This window comes from Neomonachus schauinslandi, chromosome 4, assembly GCF_002201575.2.
Source record: "Neomonachus schauinslandi chromosome 4, ASM220157v2, whole genome shotgun sequence".
Classification (NCBI taxonomy): Eukaryota; Metazoa; Chordata; class Mammalia; order Carnivora; family Phocidae; genus Neomonachus; species Neomonachus schauinslandi.
The window spans coordinates 49,289,293-49,308,713 of NC_058406.1; the positions used below are offsets into that span (position 1 = coordinate 49,289,293).

Here is a 19,421-nt window from a genome sequence, read left to right on the forward strand (position 1 = left end):
TTTTTTAAAGATTTTATTGATTTGTCAGAGAGAGAGCACGCACAAGCAAGGGGAGGGGCAGAGGGAGAAGCAGGCCCCCTGCTGAGCAGGGAGCCAGATGCGGCACTCGATCCCAGCACCCTGGGATCATGACCCAAGCCGATTAACTGATGAGCCACCCATGTGTCCCAGCAAAATTCTTTTTTAAGAGACAAATTCCTACCCCTTGCTTGCAACATGTAGACACATTCACTTGCAGGTTTTATTGGTTATTTCTAATAAGAATTAGGCTAGCTGGATAGGCTAATGTATTAGGCTTATGTATTACTGACTGGTATTCAGATTGTCTCCTTGGGACTTGCTTCCCCAACATGGCAGCCTCTGTGGGCTCACTCAGGCTCCTCAGCCTGTCTTCAACTAGAGCAATTCTAGAGCACTTCTGCTTTGATATAACCTTCTTGAGAGATTTTGTTAGATTGGATGGTCTTAGAGCTAATGTAACAAACAGCATTGAATCCCCTAATTTTAAAGACAGGAAAATAAGGCATTGATTTTCCCCAACTTTATATACTCATAGCATGATGACTTTAGTTCATGTTTTCTACCTCCCATTTCACTGTTTTTTCAAATACACTACTTCCTAAGCTTATAAAAAAATAAATGTGGGAAATGGTCAGACTTAAAGCTATGTAAAAGAAGGTTCTGCCAAGAGTTAGGAACCACAGGAAGTTCTAACTTGGGTTTAATAGAATCAACCTTGTAGCCTTAGCCAAGATTAGACTCCAATGGGCCTTGATTTTAGAGATGTCTTTTTAAGGTTGATGTTTACTCAAAGTGAAATGACAAGGATAGCAAATAGGGTTGTTGGGTGCAGCTGCATTTTTGAGCAGTGTCTGGCCACCTAGAGAAGTATGTTGAGAATTCTGGGCTGACTTTTGAGGTCAGAGGGAAAGCTGCTATGACTGGTTGTTAAATTTTGTTATAAGCATAGGAGGGCAAGATGTTGGAGTCCTGTTTTAAGCTGTAGTAAGCAGCTTATTTTTAGAAGTGCTCAGGGAATCCTACTGGGATGCTTATTGTGGAATAATGTCTTTAGGTTTTACCACATGACTTAGGGTTTTTTTGTTTTGTTTTTTGTTTATTGTTTTGGTTTTGGTACTGAGATCATATCTTTTGATTGTTGGGGCACATACATAGCTTTATGGATATCAAACATGATAATCTATAGATTAGAGACCATTTCTGTAGTTTTTAGGTATTGAGAAAGGAGATATTTTTGTGTGGAGAGAAGTGGAATTAGTAAAAACCAGTTTGATTCTCTCTTTTTTTGGGAGAAATATACATGTATTGTATACCTGAAAGTAACATGGTATGTCAACTACAATTTTTTTAAATTTTAATTTCAGTGTAATTAACATACAGTGTTCTGTTAACTACAATTAAAAGAATAATAAAATACTTTTTCTCCAAGAAAAAATATGCATACAAAACATATAATAAGGTAGTATACTGAAATTCTTAAGTAAAGATTTCTGGTGAAAATACTGGAGATAGGGAGTGAAGCAAAGGCTTGAAGTCAGAAGAGCTGCCTCTGCATTTTAATTTGCCACAGCTTCACAATCTGTCCTCTGACATGTCACTCAACTGTTTTTGAGAGTTGTTTTTTCATCAATAGATGGCTACCTCACCATTATTTTATGAGGGTCTAGTGGAATATCATCGATGTAAACTTTTATTTTATTTTAAAGATTTTATTTATTTGAGAGAGCGTGTGTGAGCTGGTGGGGGTGGGTGTGGAGAGGAACAGAGGGGGAGGGAGGGGGAAAGAATCTCCAGCAGACTCAGTGCTAAGCATGGAGCCTGACCTGGGGCTCAGTCTCAGAACCCTGAGATCATGACCTGAGCTGAAACTAAGAGTCAGAAACTTAACTGACTGAGCCACCCAGGTGTCCCTTAAGCTTTATTTATTTATTTATTTTAACATTTTTTTTTCAAGCAGAAGACGGCATACGAGATAGTGACTCAGCAATTCATACATCACCCTGTGCTCATCACGACAAGTGCCCTCCTTAATCCCCTTCACCTGTTTCACCCACTCCCCACCCACCTCCCCTCTGGTAACCCTCAGTCCTCTGTAATTAAGTCTCTCTTTTTTTTTTAAGAGTCTCTTTCTTGATTTGTCTTTTTCCCCCCTTTCCTCATTTGTTTTGTTTCTTAAATTCCACAAGTGAAATTGTATGGTATTTGTCTTTCTCTGACTTATTTCACTTAACATTATATTCTCTAGCTCCATCCATGTCATTGCAAATGGTAAGATTTCATTCTTTTTTATGGCTGAATAATATTCCTGTGTGTGTGTGTGTGTGTGTGTGTACCACATCTTCTTTATCCATTCCCTTCGTCAGTCGCTAGACACTTGGGCTGCTTCCTTAATTTGACTGTTGTAAATAATGCTGCTGTAAACATTGGGGTACATGTATCCCTTTGAATTAGTGTTTTTGTATTCTTTGGGTAAATCCCCGGTACTGTGTTTGTGGGATTGTAGGGTAGTTCTATTTTTAACTTTTTGAGGAACCTCCATACTGTTTTCCAGAGTGGCTGCACTCATCCATGTAAACTTTAAAGCATTATCTCACTGTGAGAGATAATACTTGGCAGTATTATCACTGTAAAAAGGCATAAACAATCTTTATGGGTTAAGATGAATGAGGATTGAATGAGGTAATGTGGTGGGACAATACTTGTACAGTGTTGGGCGCCTGGGTGGCTCAGTCGTTAAGCGTCTGCCTTCGGCTCAGGTCATGATCCCAGGGTCCTGGGATCGAGTCCCACATCGGGCTCCCTGCTCGGCTGGAAGCCTGCTTCTCCCTCTCCCGTTCCCCCTGCTTGTGTTCCTGCTCTCTCTCTCTCTCTGTCAAATAAATAAATAAAATCTTTAAAAAAAAAAAATACTTGTACAGTGTTATGTACTCTGCAAATGTGTATGTGTGTGTTCTTTCTAATCACAAAGTCTGAATAATTGAGACTTGATAGCACTTAAGAGAGTCAAGTTGGAGGGCCTAGAGAAATAGTGTGAACTCTAAAATAAAAATGGGCTTATTCTGAATAGCCAGATATAGAAATAAAAAATATCTCTCTAAAGTTAGCCAAATAAACTCCTGAACCTAAAGTGTGTGTGTGTGTGGGGGGGTGTACTCCTTAGAGCTTAAAACCAGAAACACAAATATGCTTTGGGGTTAGAACATTGTTCCAAGTCTTAGCCCAGAGCAGCTCTTGACAGCAGCCATAAATCCTCTTAGATAGGGGTAGTGGTAATGGGAAATGTGACCAATCCCTTTAACAGTGGAGAGTAGTGAGGAGGACTACCAGGCACTGCTATAATAATTGGAGACGATTCAAATGAATAAATAATGAGCTAAATAAATATTTAAATGTACTCCAAGATAAAAACCTGAAAAGTGATTTTCTAATTTGTTGAAGTAATGTGAAACACAAATTAAGACTTGCATATGGGGAGAATTCCTGGCTTTGGTTATACCCGCTTGCTTGCTTCTCAGGATAGGGCACTGCATGTTCGGATGATTTGAGAACTTTCTGTGTTTGTGGCACCAGTTGGCACTGGGGACATGATGTGACCAGTGAAGGTTGACTTTGAGTTCTTCTGAGGAAAAACCTTCATCAGCTGCTGAACTTGCTGTTCCCTGGATCTCTTTCATCAGTCAGAAAGTCCTGGGAGATGATATTGACTTTTCTACCGGGACCAGCTCCCTGAAGCACGTACGGGTCTCTTTACTCTGTTGTGATATCTCTGTAAATAATTAAGAGGCAGAGAGATGATGTCTGGCCTGACGGCTAAGTGCTTGTATGTTGAGGGCCTGAGAGTGACTCCCATGGATGATTGACTTGGGGCTCAGGCTGCTGCCGCGGAGATGCTTGCAACAACCCACGGTGTCATATTCTCGGAGAAGGACAGGTTCTGTGCAAAGGTTTCTCCCAGGAAAGTCAGCCCCACCAGTGATCTGGACATTAGCATGGCACCTGTCAGAAACTGATGCCCGCCCAGAAATATCTTTAAAACTAATAATGCCACTGAACCCTCCCAGGAAGGTAGGAGTCAGATGGGAGAAGATTGGGTTAATGCCTGGATTATGTTCATGCCTCAGCTTTTGGGCAGTAGCAGGCAGATCAGTTTTAGTGGCATTGAGTCAGAACTGAGAGAGCTTCTGGAGCTTAAGTCAAATAGATAAAAAATTAGAATAGGTTTATCTTTCTAAGTCATCTTTGGTGCAAAGTATTATTACTGTGCACTAAAATATGAAACTTAGATAATTTTGTGGTGATAAGTGCGAAGCATTAGGAGTAGTTGGTTATCATTTTGTTCTTTTAAGCATATGGAACACACATCAGACAATTTGAAAACTGACACACCTCCTATACTTGACGGCTGTGTGAGCAGAACATGTAAGAATAGAAGGGAGGGAAACTTACATGTATTTCTATAGACATGATTTCTCTAGGATGGTATTAAGCATCAGAGAGGGAGAAAAACCATGAGAGACTCTTAACTCTAGGAAACAAACTGAGGGTTGCTGGATGGGACGTTGTGGGGGGGGGGATGGGGTAACTGGGTGGATGGGCATTAAGGAGGCCATGTGATGTGATGAGCACTGGGTGTTATATGCAACTGATGAATTAATTGAACTCTACATCTGAAACTAAGGATTTGCTATATGTTGGCTAATGGAATTTAAATTAAAAAAAAGTTTATGGCATGTGAAAGAAAATTGTGAAAAGTGATGCTAAATTTTGACAGCTGAGTATCCTAGATTTTGTTACCTACACATTGTAAATTGAGCGGTTTTTAATTACAGCTTTCAAATTAGTGTGAATATCTATAATGATACTTTTATGAAATGAAAAAGCAAAAGGAGGTGGTCTTAGGAAGGCTAGCAATGATATCTAGTGTATTTAAGGAGAGATGTATAGAAGTAGATGAGGGAATTCAACATTGGAGGGTAGAAAAGAGAAACCATGGAGGTGTGAAAAATTAGGCAGATCACTTGTCATCTGCACACATCTTAGGCTTTCTTCACTGAAATTCAATAAAGGTTTAGCCTTAATTTTTATACATTTGATTTCTAATGTTTTTAGTTACTGCTAAAATAATGTGGTTACGTTTAGACCCTTTGTTCATGGGGAAAATAAAACAATCCTGTTTTTATTTGGATAGATCCATGTGAGCATGGGACTTTGGTTTTTTCTTCGGGGCCTGCTCAATTCTGACTTATCACTTGTCTTTCTAGGTCAATGGCGTGCAACTGTATGGGAAATCTCGCCGAGAAGCAGTCTCTTTTCTCAAAGAGGTGCCTCCTCCCTTTACCTTGGTTTGCTGTCGACGATTATTTGATGATGAAGCTTCTGTGGATGAACCAAGGAACACTGAAGCCCCTCTTCCCAAGATGGAGGTACTAACTGAATATTCTATGGTTCCCATAGGAATGAGCATTCATCAAGAATGCCCTGAAGAGTGTATTTGGATATGAAAGGAGGGGAGAAATTTCCATCTTCTTTTATTTGACTACAGTAGCGCTCAAAGGCAATAATGCATAGCTTTACAAACCGTTACTTTTCATTTCACATCATAAAACTTTTTCTCTTCTTTTTTTTCTTTTTACTTGAAATGTTGGTGACATTAATGTGCATGCACTTCGATTTTAGAGAACGTTTTTTTAGTAATTTCCTGGGCTCATTACTTTTGGCTCCCAGTTCAACTCAGTTCATCTTAAACTTAAGATGTTGGTGAGTGTTGAATATCTAATGGACTTCCCTTTTTCAGAGCCTTAGAAATATGAAGATCTATGACCAATTTCGAAGTGAGTAAAAATTGCTGTAAAAGCCTTCAGAAGGTCAGAGAATAAAATAACATTTTCTGTGCTCTTGGTACTTTTTTTTTTTTTTTTTAAGAACATTGTGATTATAAAAACAGTTTTAAGCACGTGCTTTACCTTTTTTTTTTTAAGATTTTATTTATTTACTTGACAGAGACAGTGAGAGAGGGAACATAAGCAGGGGGAGTGGGAGAGGGAGAAGCAGGCTTCCCGCGGAGCAGGGAGCCCGATGCGGGGCTCGATCCCAGGACCCTGGGATCATGACCTGAGCCGAAGGCAGATGCTTATTGACTGAGCCACCCAGGTGCCCCGAGAATCTTTTTTTTCTTAATGTTTATCTTTGGTAAAACATATTTCAGGGAAGGAACTTGAATACCACTTTTGTGATTCTTAGTATCTTTGCTAAAATTCATGTGGATGAGGGCTTACCTCTAAAGATTGATAAAAATGCCTTTAATCTAATCTTACAGGGTGTGTAAATCTCCCAGCTTGCTGACTCAGTGCTCCCATCTGTCATCCTTTACCACAATGGGTAAACAACAGCTTTGAATTATTCTAAATGTCAGCCTTGCTGCCCATTAGTTGATTGCTTTCTATTCTGTAAATACAGGAGTTATACAGAATTGATTGTATCAAAGTGATGTATCTCAGGTTGGAGTATAATATCTTATATACCTTGGATGCTTTAAAATTTCTGTAAACTTAGGCTTTATAAGTGTGTGCGGTTTCTTAAAATCCTGGCTTTTCTTTTTTTTCTTTTTTCATTTATCCCCATATCATCTTAGGTTCTTAAACCTTATCTGGTTAGGCAGCTCAGCCAGAATTCTAATGCTCATTAATAAGTGAGGGTATTAAATGCCCCAGTAAAACATCAATCATATTATACTAGCTATTGGAACTTTACTTTTTATTGGAAGGTATAAAAATGTTTTCTTTTTAAATATCATTTCCTCACATCAGGCTGATATATACAGAGGTTATTGATCCAGAACATCCCACTAATTTCAAGTTTTGTAATTCAAGAACCCAGAAATTGTTCCCATGTTTAGACTCAATCCACCATGGATTGAGTTTTGACTTTCCATGTCCTGCGGGGACAGTTTGAGATCTGGACCAACCCTAATTTAAAAAATGTTTTTGTACTTGCTATGGTGCCTTACTCTTCCATATTAGATGGGTCCCCTCCCTTTGATTTCATTAAGTGGATTTTCTAATGCAAGTCACTAAAAATTATGTTCCTGGGAATGATGCACTTTGATTCTATTTACTAAGAGCACCCTAAGTTTTAAGAAGTCTATTTTTAAAGATTACTATTTAGTCTGTAGCTTTATTTAAAAAGTTTCAAGGGATATGCAGTCAAAGATGGATGATTTGTTAATGTATTGGACAAATATTTATCAAGCGCCTACTGTGAGCCAGGCTCTGTTGTGCGCTGAGTGGATAGCTATTGGTAAACCCCATGGTAGCCCACACAGAGTTTCCATTCTAGCTTGTCATTTTGTTAGTTGCTAGGGCTACAAAGAAAAAGAAGATAATCTTTGAGCTTCAGATAGATGTTCAGAGTATTTTGAGGAAGATAAATCATATGAAAACGCAATACAGTGCTGTAAATAGTAATAAAAACTGAAGTTTGAAGCAGCTCTTCTTCTGTGTAGTCGACTCATTTACCCGCTATCATTGAGCTTCCTAGAAGTCCCTGTAGCAGTGACTCTCCCTGAAAGGAGGGGGGAGCCTGGAATAGGGGCTTTGGGGGTATGAAGTCAAGGAAAATAACCGAGGACTTGTGTATTGGATAGTTTTGCTGACTTAGATCCTCCAAGATGAGATTTTCATTATTTCAACTCAGTGATTTTTTTTTTTTTTTTTTTTTTTTACCGGTTTTTTAGACTTAAGATGATTCCCAAGGACTTGGATTTTTTTCCACTTTTCCTAGTGAAGTTTTTCTTGAAAATTTCCAGAAGCCAACGAAGTGGTTTCTCTTGTGTCTTGTACTATCCTCTCTCTTCTGTTGGCATCTTTCTATCTTTCACTGTAATTATGAGTTCATGTTTTGCTACCTAAATATCTTATAAGCTTTGATTTTATATGGTATTTTCATTTTTTTTCTTAAATTGCGTATTTTTCCTTTTATGCTTCTAATGGGATGACAGAACTCATTGAAGTATAAGAGGTCAGTGTTAATATTTTGAATGAAACAGGTACTTTACATTTAAAAAAAATCCAACTCTATGAACAGTCTGCATTTTTAAGTACTTGAGTTTCCATGAAGATTTTATACTAGAGTGTGTATGCCCCAGGGCATGCCCCTTCTGAAAAGATTAAAAAGATAAAGCATGCATGCCAAAGAGAATTCCCAGTTGGAGAAGAAGCTATGAGATTCCTGATATGTTAATTCTTTTCAGAATTGAAAAGACAATGTTTTGAAGCATTTATCTTTTTCAGGCTGACCACAGTGTAGGCATCAATACTGAAGATGATGATGATGGGGAATTAGCACTATGGTCTCCTGAAGTCAAGATTGTTGAACTCGTAAAAGATCATAAAGGCTTGGGATTCAGCATCTTGGATTACCAGGTATAAGAATCTATATTGAGTTTTTGGAGAGATTTGTTTTAAAGGTATGTGAAGTAGTAATTATTTAAGGTACCCACTAGGGAAAACTGAATGATTTGAGATATAATGCTACCATCCAAAGACAGGTGTTAAAATTTCCATTGTTACCTTTGCATTTGGTAGCTTTCTTAGTGAATAAAATGAGGGATGATACAATAATTGAACAGTGAGGGAAGCAATAATTTTATACCCATGGATGCTTTTAGAGACTGGAGTTTGAAGAATTTTTTTATATGGAGGGTTTTTCAGTCCCATTTTTATTGAGATCTATTTCACATATCATAAAATTCATGCATTTCAAGCATGCTTTGGGTTGTTTTTAGTATATTCAGAGTTGTGCAGCCATCACCACAGTCTAATTTTAGAACCCTTTCATCACCCCAGAAAGAAACCCGTCCACATTAGAGTCATTCCCAACTCTCACTCTTCTATCTCCACTTCACACGAAGGTTTTTGTTTTGCTTATTTGTTGATATCAATGAGCTTGATTAAATAGAAATGTTCTTGATGAAATTACATGTTTATATTTAACACAGAACACATACTATTTATGTATTTATATGTATTCCATTTATAGCTAAAGTCACTAATGCATTTGGAGGGTTGTGTGTGAAAGATCACAATAGGACATCTATATGTTGTATCAGTTTACTGGTTTACAGTATTTTTAGACCTTCTGATTATCATGGGGAATTTAAAACTGTTGGCAAAAAACCTCTTCACTTTTAAGATGCATATTTTAATACTTTAGTGCTGCCTAAACACATTGTGGTTTAATAAAGCAAAATGTACTCTATCAAAGCACATAAAATGCCAAGTGATATAAAAATCAATTTTTTTAATATAATAAGGCATTCGGGAACAGATTAAAAGAAAAATACTTTGAGCATTATGTAAGAACATTAAATTCCATATTTAGGTAGTGTTATTTAAGATTACTGAAATAGATTGTTCGTTTTTGCTGGCATATTTCTGTGCCAGATAACCCTCTCTGTTATTAGAACTTTTCTTTGGAATATTACTGAATTATGATTTGTGGATTATAAATAATGCATATTTGGGGAAATATTTTTATCAAGTATCAATACTGTAAGATTTTAGAACTTTCTGTACTGGTTAATATAAGGGTATATGGGGGATGGGGTAACTGGGTGATGGACATTAAGGAGGTCACATGGTATAACGAGCACTGGGTGTTATGTAAGACTAATCACTGACCTATACCTCTGAAACTAATAATATATTCTATGTTAATTAATGGAGTTTAAGTTTAAAAAAAAAACTATTAAAAAATATAAGGGCATATCAAACAAATTGTAGGTACCATCTCAATTTTCCTTCCCCAATGTACCCTTATTATCTACCACATGATAAATGATAAGCATTTGCAGAATGATTGAATAAAGTTTAGTTTAGCCAAAAATAACTGGAAGTAAATGAACACATTCAATGAGATTTTTTGTTAACCATTTTGATAATTAGGATTTAGTTTACGAAACACCTTTCAGATGAAGTGTTAGATATGAAAACACCTTTCAGATGAAGTGTTAGATATTCAGCTACATTTCCATTATGATTGGAACCTATATGTATTTGCATTCTTATATAATGGTTGCTCTTACCCTCTTAAATGACATTATGTGTAAGTTTTATATTTTGAATATTCCATGTTAAAGCAGAGAAGTGCTTTAGAAATAAAAACTTCAGTAAAGGAGAGAAAGAAAAAGTTGAGAGTCTTTAAGAGTTTAACCTGTAGTTAACAAGAATTCTTGTATCAGTTCTGAGCTTTACCCTTTAAAAAAAAAAAAAGTTCCAAATATGGAAAAAAATTTTTCTTCACTGCACTCCTATAGGTATGTCTTGAGGCATACTTTGGTTTTTTTAAATTTTATTTTTTTAATAAAATTCTAGGTTTCTCCCCCCACCCCTTATCCTCCTATAATCATCATTACATATACTGACATTTCTGCACAAATTGTATAAAGTAATTTTGCTGCAAAAGAAGTAATTTTGCCTTTGTGCTTCTCAGAGAACTGATAGAAAAATATTTTATTTTTCAAACGCTGTTTTGATTCATATTAAAGCACTCAGCTTATTTACTTCTGTAGCTAAACCTTGGAAGCAAAAACATTCAATCTTAAACTGATTTTTTTCTTAAGTCAGTCTTAAGTACATTTACTTATAATTGTATTCAGCACATTTCACCATTTGTCAGTGGCATATAGAACTGTTAAACACTATGACATTTAGATGACACATAAACAATTTAAAATTTGGTTTCGGGCAAGCTAATTAAGTGGTTATATTGTCCATTGTTGTAATTAGGTAATAAATTCTAAAGTTCAAAAAAATTTTTTTTGCAAGGGCAGGTGAAGGTTTAGCAAAAGTCGTGAAAGGCCATGTTCCTGGCTATTACTGTATTTGATGCATCCTGTGTGAATTTATTAGGTAGCTGAATAGGGCCAATGCAGATCCACCCACATCCCCTTTCCCCACTTTGCACATTTAGAATAAGAATACTGTAGATACATTTTGGCCACACAGAGAAAGTTTTAGGACAGTGGGAGAGATTCCAGGTTGTAAAGGGCTGCATTAGCAGTATTGAAGAGATTGAAAATATACTTAGCAATATTAATTTCGCACTAACTGGTTTTTCTCTAGGATAGTAAGAACTTCCTCAGGAACCTGACAAAATTATATACAGTGTCTGTTTCATTGGTGCTTATGCAATTTCTTCATCTATAAAATGGGGATAATGTCTAGCTCAAAGGATTGCTGTGGATTAAGTAAATGCATGTGTAAAGAAATAGGAAATGTTAACATTACTATGGGTATGTGAATATTGATAATCATCCAATTTAGAAAATAAACTACAGAAGTCTAGATATTGTCCTTGAAGGTATAGCCCTACTACAGTATATTTGAACCCTACCAATTTTTAGCTATCTAGTTAGATTAGGAAAATTAATACATAGATACCTTTGTTTAGTGAAATCTAAATTTAATTGTAAAATTACATTCTAAAATGGAACCAACTCCTGATGAACCATATGTGAGTTATCCTATTGTGGATTATGGGCCAGCAGTTTGCTTTTGAGTGAGCAGATAAAGGATCTTGAATTGGCCATGGAACTATGGGGTAGCTATCTGGATAGGTGGAAGTCTGAAAATTCAAAGAGCAAACTGGATATACATTTTCATGAAAGGCATTTAGATGGGGGCAAAGGAAAAGGAGAAAGCAAAAGGGAATCATATTTACTATAACATAGTAAACTATGGTTTACGTAGTTTTTATGTTGCAGTAAATATGATTCAGGTTGTAAGCCGCCTCATTAGATTTTAGGATAAAGTGATAATAGCTTTATTGGCTCTGATTTGAATGAAGGTAGAATATTTATTAGTCTCAAATATTTCTAGGTACTACTCCATGTAGTGGGTAGTTAAAATCCTGCCTTATATGTCTACCGTATTAGAAGACTCATTGGTCACTATAATGTCATACCTTAGAGGATAGTGTCATGGAAAACAGCAATGTGCGTAATTTATCAAGAACATAAATATTATGGCTTAACTATGTACTCTGTTTCTAAGCAATACAAAACTTCAGAAATATGGTTATAACTTTTTATAGTATAATTTCTTGCCAGTTTCTAGATGTGGTTTACATATTGTGCTTTAGTTATGATTATGTGTAATGTCTTTCTTCCTTGGAATATTACTAATACTCATACTAATCCTAATATTAATATGAAGACAACTAATACAAATCCAATAATAATAGCTAACATTTATTGTTTACTGTTTGCTGGGCATTGTTCTGATTGCTTTATGTATTCCTCACAAGAACCCTGTGGAGTAGGTACTATTATTATCCTCATTTTTGAAGTGAGGAACCTGAAGCACAGAGAGGTTATGTAACTAGTCCAAGTTCACACAGCTAGTATATGGCAGAACTATAATTTGAACTCAAGCAGTCAGCTCCCAGAATCTATGCTTTTAACTACCATATTATGTTGCTCCTTTCCTTATGAGTGCATTTTATTACAGGAGATTTTTGTACTAAATTTATTATAGCAGATCTTCTTGTTTTTCTGGCTTGTAAAAAAAATTTCATATCTTAAGGACAAGCTGCTAGATAGCATTCTAATTTTTAATGCTTATATGAAAGTTTAGTAAGTATTGAAAATTAATATAATGTGCTCATATGCATTGTGTAAAAGCTAGTGTTTATTGCTTCACATGAAAATAATTACAAATTTAAGAATGCTAAATTAGTGCAACTAATTTGAGCTATTATTCAATAATGAAGCAATTATTAGGTAGCGTGAGTCTGTGATTTTTAAAAATTTCTATCAAAAAGCTTGAAATAAATTTAGAATTGTGTGGATTTCACCTTGGGTTGACCTTATATATTAAACATGGCAAGTGGATATTTTCTGGTGTTTTGATTTATGTTGAACTTTGAATAACCCCTCATGATTATAATTTACTGGAAATGTTTGACATTAGCCAATTTTTGAACATTAGCCATGATATTGCCATTCTTAATACTTTTGAATTTCAGTGATTTAGAAGGTAAAATTTATTAACCAATAATTCTCTTCCTTCCAACATCCCAGTCCTCATTTCTCTCCCCTCCTGATATGGACAGACTCAATTTTTGCCAGAGCAGATATTTTTAAAAGACTTTGGGTTTATCTCAGACACTAAGATAGATAAAAATTAGAGAACATTATAGCATAGCCATTGAGAGGTGATTCATACATAAATACTGTTAGTAATATTTTAAAAAATTGTTTGAAAGACCAAAGACAAATGATGACTCACTAAAAACAATAGTGAAAATATTCCTCCCTATTAAAAAAAAAAAAAAGGCGATTAATTTTTCCTAACAGAAGAAATGGGTTATAAAGCCCAAATAGTATGAATATAAAATATTGCAGTATTGTTGAGTCTTGGATATGGCATACCTTACTATTTCTGAGAAAAACTTAGTGTGCAGTTTTTGCCTGACTTCTTCCTAACTCCATTAGGTAAATTCTTTAAAAAAAGATTTTAGGGGCGCCTGGGTGGCTCAGTCGTTAAGCGTCTGCCTCCGGCTCAGGTCATGATCCCAGGGTCCTGGGATCGAGCCCCGCATTGGGCTCCCTGCTCTGCGGGAAGCCTGCTTCTCCCTCTCCTGCTTCTCCCTCTCCCACTCCCCCTGCTTGTGTTCCCTCTCTCACTGTGTCTCTCTCTGTCAAATAAATAAATAAAAATCTTAAAAAAAAAAAAAAAGATTTTAAAAGTTGTTTGAAGAGATTGTGTAAATTTTATGTATGTGGCTTTAAATTGGCTTTTTTCTTATATGTACAACAGACTTTCTCTGCACATTAGAAATGTATGTATGTATTATTATTACTATTTTTTAAGTACTTTATTTTTAAGTAATCTCCACATCCAACGTGGGGCTAGAACTTACAACCCCGAGAACTTGAGGGTTTTAATTTTTGCTATTTTCGGTGGCTGCGTCTACCAGTACACAGTGTTTACTAACTTGTGGAAGCCCAATATCATTACATTCCTGTCAGCTAATTAGTTCAGAGAATCTAAGGTAGAGAATTAGATAGGTATTAACATAGGTTAGCATATAGTAGTACATACAGTAGTAATATTAAAAAGTCAGATACAAACCTATACTATTTCTAGAACCTAAGACACGGAGGACAGTCATGTGTTGCAGGTTACTATATGTACACTTTCATGCTCAACGGGCCTCATAACATGGACACCAATATCCGGGCTGGTTTTTCCTTTTGTTGTTGTTTTTGTCTTTTTCCCCCCCCCAAAAAAAGATTTTATTTATTTATTTGTCAGAGAGAGAGAGAGAGCACAAGCAGGGGGAGCATCAGGCAAAGGGAGAAGCAGGCTCCCTGCTGAGCAAGGAGCCCGATTTGGGACTTGATCCCAGGACCCTGGAATCATGACCTGAGCGGAAAGCAGATGATTTACCGACTGAGCCACCCAGGCATGCCCGCCCCCCCCTTTTTTTTCAAAGATTTTATTTATTTATTTGTGAGAGAGAGAATGAGAGACAGAGAGCATGAGAGGGAGGAGGGTCAGAGGGAGAAGCAGACTCCCTGCCGAGCAGGGAGCCCGATGCGGGACTTGATCCCGGGACTCCAGGATCATGACCTGAGCTGAAGGCAGTCGCTTAACCAACTGAACCACCCAGGCGCCCCGTGCCCCCCTTTTTTTAAAGGAGTTCTTTGGGTTCACTTCACCCGTGTAGGATTAAGATAGTAAGAGTAAGAAAAATGGCGTCAATCTGCTACTGACGGTAGTGTCCATGTTTTTGCAAATATATAGCTTGCTGTTGAACAAACCACACATCTGCATTTAAAGGTCACTTTTGCTTAGGCTGGTAAAGGCTATTCGGTGCCCGTCCCTGATTCCTATCCACATTTATTTTTATTAACATCAAAGTGCCAACTGCGGTGAAGATTTCTTTTCACAGAGGATTTGCTTCCTTTCCCTCTATGGGGAAGTTCTGTATCTTTTAAATCATTTTAAGCTGCTTCATTTGAAAAATAATTCTTAGTAGTGTGTTCATGGAATGGATTGATTGTGGCTAGTGGGGAAATTCTCTTATGGCTTAAAGATTGCTTTTCAAGCCTGAGAAGTGGGTGAATGAAGGGAGCCCACTCCTGGTGTGTAGAGTCTGTAGTGTGCTCAGGATGATGACTGACTTCCAAAAACCACAGTGCAGCAAGACTAAAGGCATCAGGAGACCAGAAGCCACTTAATAAGAGATCAAAGAGGCTGTGTGTATATCAGCTTGAAATCCAGATAGTACAGATCAAAAGCTTGCCTTAGCGAGGCAGCTGCAGGGGGATGAGTTAGCAGGAGGCCCCAAAGATCTTAAGTCAGGCCTGATGTTGAACTTTGCGGGAATTTCATGGCTCCTCTGGAATACGAATTTGGAGGGAAAAAAAAATCCCATTGTGTCTAATGGGGGGGAGACGGAATAGAAGGCAGGCAGCAAATGCTTGTCAGCTGGTTGGTGCTTTCTCATAGGGTGACTCCCCTTTTATTTTATTTATTTATTTTTTAATATTTTATTGATTTATTTGACAGAGAGCGAGCGAGAGCAGGAACACAAGCAGGGGGAGTGGGAGAGGGAGAAGCAGGCTTCCCGGGGAGCAAGGAGCCTGATGCGGGGTTCGATCCCAGGACCCTGGGATCACGACCTGAGCTGAAGGCAGACGCTTAACTACTGAGCCACCCAGGCACCCCGGTGACTCCCCTTTTAACAGATGTTTCTTAAGGACTGTTTCTGCTTCATACCAGGAGGCATTGCTGAGGAGGAGGAGATCCTGAAAATGGTGTATTTGTTGTATTACCTTTCATGAGTGTTTCACAAATAGCCGAACTGCAGATTATTAGTGTTCATGAAATAGCCACAGAGAGCTAAAATAGAGGTATAAAGATGCTCAGATTTACTGCAAAACCTGGCAATTACATCTCTCTTGTGAAATGCTGAACATATTCCAGGAAGTTAGTGGGTATTAGTCTAGCTGCGTATCTGTCTCCCATGTAATTAAAAACAGAATAATAACTGTCAAAAAAAAAATGTTGGTCTAAAGAGGAAACTCCTTCTCCAGAGCTATTTCATCACCAGGCTTTCCCGACCTCTTCTGGGTATGAGGTGTTTTGGACATCCTTCCTTGATTCTGATGTCACCATCGAGAACCATGGTGTGTAGATGACAAGTCATAGCCCCTCCTGCAGTATGGCAGAAAGACTGAATCAGAAACACCCAACAGGTATTGAGAATCTGTTTTCCCCAGGCATGGTGCTTTGTACTGCTCTGCCCTGTCTGTGGGTGTCATTTGGAGCCAAGCAGTGATCAAAAAGGCCATGCTCTCTCCAGTGAGGGCCAGGAAGTGGTGCTGTCTCCTTGTGGTACCCGAGGCCTAATTTGTTAATGATGCATGAAAGGGGATTGGCTGCCTGATCTTTATATACCATTTTCTAGGGCTCAGATTTCCCTTTCAGCTGTTCCTTTTGTATTTTCCTTTAGTCAGATACGACATTCTCTCGTACGCCACTGTGAGCATATAGGATGGTTAACAGCACTAGCTTAGAAGTCAGAGAGGACCAGGTTTTCATTCTGGCTGTGCCTCCCTACTAGGACTTTGGACAGGCTTGTTAGTCTTTCTTATTCTCAGTTTACTAAAATAATCATCTCTGAGCTAGAAATAATATTTGCCTTATAAAGTTGTAAAGACTAAATAAAAGACATATATAAATGCCCACACTTTCCTAGGCATAAAATAACATGTTACCAGTTACTGAAAAATGATGATTCTGAAAAACAGAATCTGAGCACACAGTGGCTATACCTGTTACTCATTCTCTCCTTCAAAATAATTTATTGTTTGTTTAATATGAGCTAGTATGGGGTATATACAGATGAAAAGAGATGTTAAAGATCTTTGACAAATGTATATTGAGCATCCTCTATGGCAGGCACTGTTCTGGACATGGAGAATATAGTAGTGAACAAAATAAACCATAGACTCCATATCCTCATGGAGTTTAAATTCAATTGGGAGTAGAGAGTCAGTGGATAAATAAACATATGTTATATACACTAAAGGAAGAGAACAACTCTATATAATAAATTATGGTTTTAGCAGTGCTGGAAGTGAGACTAAGCCTCTGTGATGATTGCTTTTTAGGATTCGGAGGGACCTCACAGGGAACTGAGGTATGCCTTGTAGACAAACAGGTAGTGGACATAGCAATGTCCCGGGATTGATTACTTGGTCCTTATTTCAAGTCTTGTTCTTCTTCTTCTTCTTCTTTTTTTTTTTTTTTTTAGTGGCTGTTAACTGTATGTACCTCTGTCTAAACTTTTGAGTTTTATTCCTTTTAATGAAAAATCCTTTGAGAAACTTTGTGTTCTCCTATTTTATTTGGAAAACAGGACACCATTTCACATGGTAATAATAGCCCATGATTATGGATTATGTACTGCTTACACTGGGTCAGACATTGCTTACAGCCTTGATATATACATGAACTGATTCAATCATCCCCACAAACCCATGAGGTAGCTCCTGTAATCGTCTTCATTTTATGGCTGAGGAAACTTGGTAACAAGAGGTTAAGGAATTTGCTCAAGATCACCCAATTAGTCGGGAGTGGAGCTGGGCTTCTGAGCTCCAGTGGTGTGAAATACAGCCTTCAGACCAGAAACGACACTGATTCTTCATAACCATGGCTTAACACAATGATAAATGACAAAAAATTTCCAGTTGTCTTTCCAGAGAAAAATACTTATTACAATTCCAAAAGATTTACTTGAGATCATTTCTTGTGGTTCCTTGCATTGACTCCTCCCACGTGGCCAAAGCTCTTTAGAGACCTGGCGGCTTTCTTCACCGCCAGAGAGTACAAACTGTTGTGTTACGTCCTAGATTTCCCAGCAGGACTCTGTGGCCTTTCTCCTGTACATTTTCAAAGTTGGCAAAGTTTTATTCTTCACGTTACATGCTGCATATTACAGAGTACTGGCTTCCCGTTCAAGGATTTTTCTTAAAAATCACAGAATTTTTTCTACGGAGTGCAGGGCATACTGTGTCCTTGATATGGCCGTGTGTGTCAGCAAACCTCCCAGCCTAGAGACGGTTTCTGTCTTTCAGTGTCTGCTCCAAGGGACAAAGAGGGCTGAGGACGCCATGCTGCTCTGAGCCTCTCTTCAGATGCAGAGGTCTATGTATCTGGAGAGTTACAGGGTCAGCTCTTTATTTTCACGTGTTACCATGTAAGCATAATATCACCAGTGGTTTAGTAGTTGATAACACTGTTGGTTTAAATCACATACGTTCAGTTGAGTTTAAAAGACGGTAAACTCAATGGTAATTGTTAACTCCTCAGTCCCATATTTCCTGCTGACTTCTCCGTCATCATCTTCACAGTGGTAAGTATTGAACAGTAACAGTACTTATGAAGTGACCTCTATGGACTTAGAAAGCACCTTTCATGACCTGTGTCATTTAATGCTTTGCACAGCTCTGTGAAATCTATACTATTGTTCTTCTCACTTCACCAATGAGAAACCCAAGTCTCAGCTAGTATGTATAAGTGCTTAGGCTGAGAACGATTTGTTGGGAAAATGAAAATAAATTCCAAAACTAACATTAGAAAAGCTTTTTCAAGTTTTGTGTGTCTACATTTTCCTGACAGCATAATAACTTTCAACTAATGTAGTTTTTTCCCCCCCTGGAAGATATTATGATATTATTTATAAATTCATTTTTCTACTTAACAGTTTTTTGGACAAAATACACATAAAATTGACCATCTTAACGTGTGCAGTTCTATAGTGTGATGTATATTCACATTTCAAGTAACGTAATTTTAATAGAGGGTGTGACTTTGTACTTGAGTACTACTGTCTGCCCAGTGGACATTTCAGCCAGATGATGGGACTTGTAGGTAAAGAATTGTTGTATGGTTTGTTTGTTTTATTTTCGTTAAAACCAGAAAAAGTCCTGGGCCAGGAGTGAATGGGAAACAATTACAGTATGACAAAAAATTTTCAAGAGATAAAACATTCAGGCAACAGATCTAATAGCCAAGGAAAATATCTAATCGGAGACTAGAAAGGATAAGAGAAAGAAATAATCTTCAAGAAGTGATTTCCACGGGACTCCTGCTTGAACCATTTAAATTATTATGGTGCTTAAAATAGACTTTTAAAAAGTACCAAGCTATGCAGAATAAAATTATGTGCAAGCTGATGTATTTTTCTTCCTCTTTACAATATATTTTGATTTTTTAGCAAGTTTCTCTGTCCACTTCTCTTCCATTGCACTTTTAATGGTCTTATGTGCTGTGCTTACTCTGCTGCTCAGGGACTGTTTAGTTCTATGCATGATGCATGGAAAAATC

General features: G+C 37.3%; 1 protein-coding gene across 1 annotated transcript in view; it reads left to right on the top strand.

Moving 5' to 3' along the window:
- The window catches only part of PATJ (PATJ crumbs cell polarity complex component), a 350,706-nt gene that overhangs the window by 68,814 nt on the left and 262,471 nt on the right, over positions 1–19,421 (top strand). Inside the window, exons 16-17 of the mRNA XM_044914529.1 lie at positions 5,283–5,444; positions 8,310–8,441. Coding sequence (XP_044770464.1) covers positions 5,283–5,444; positions 8,310–8,441 — 294 coding nt within the window. The remainder of the gene's footprint in view (positions 1–5,282; positions 5,445–8,309; positions 8,442–19,421) is intronic.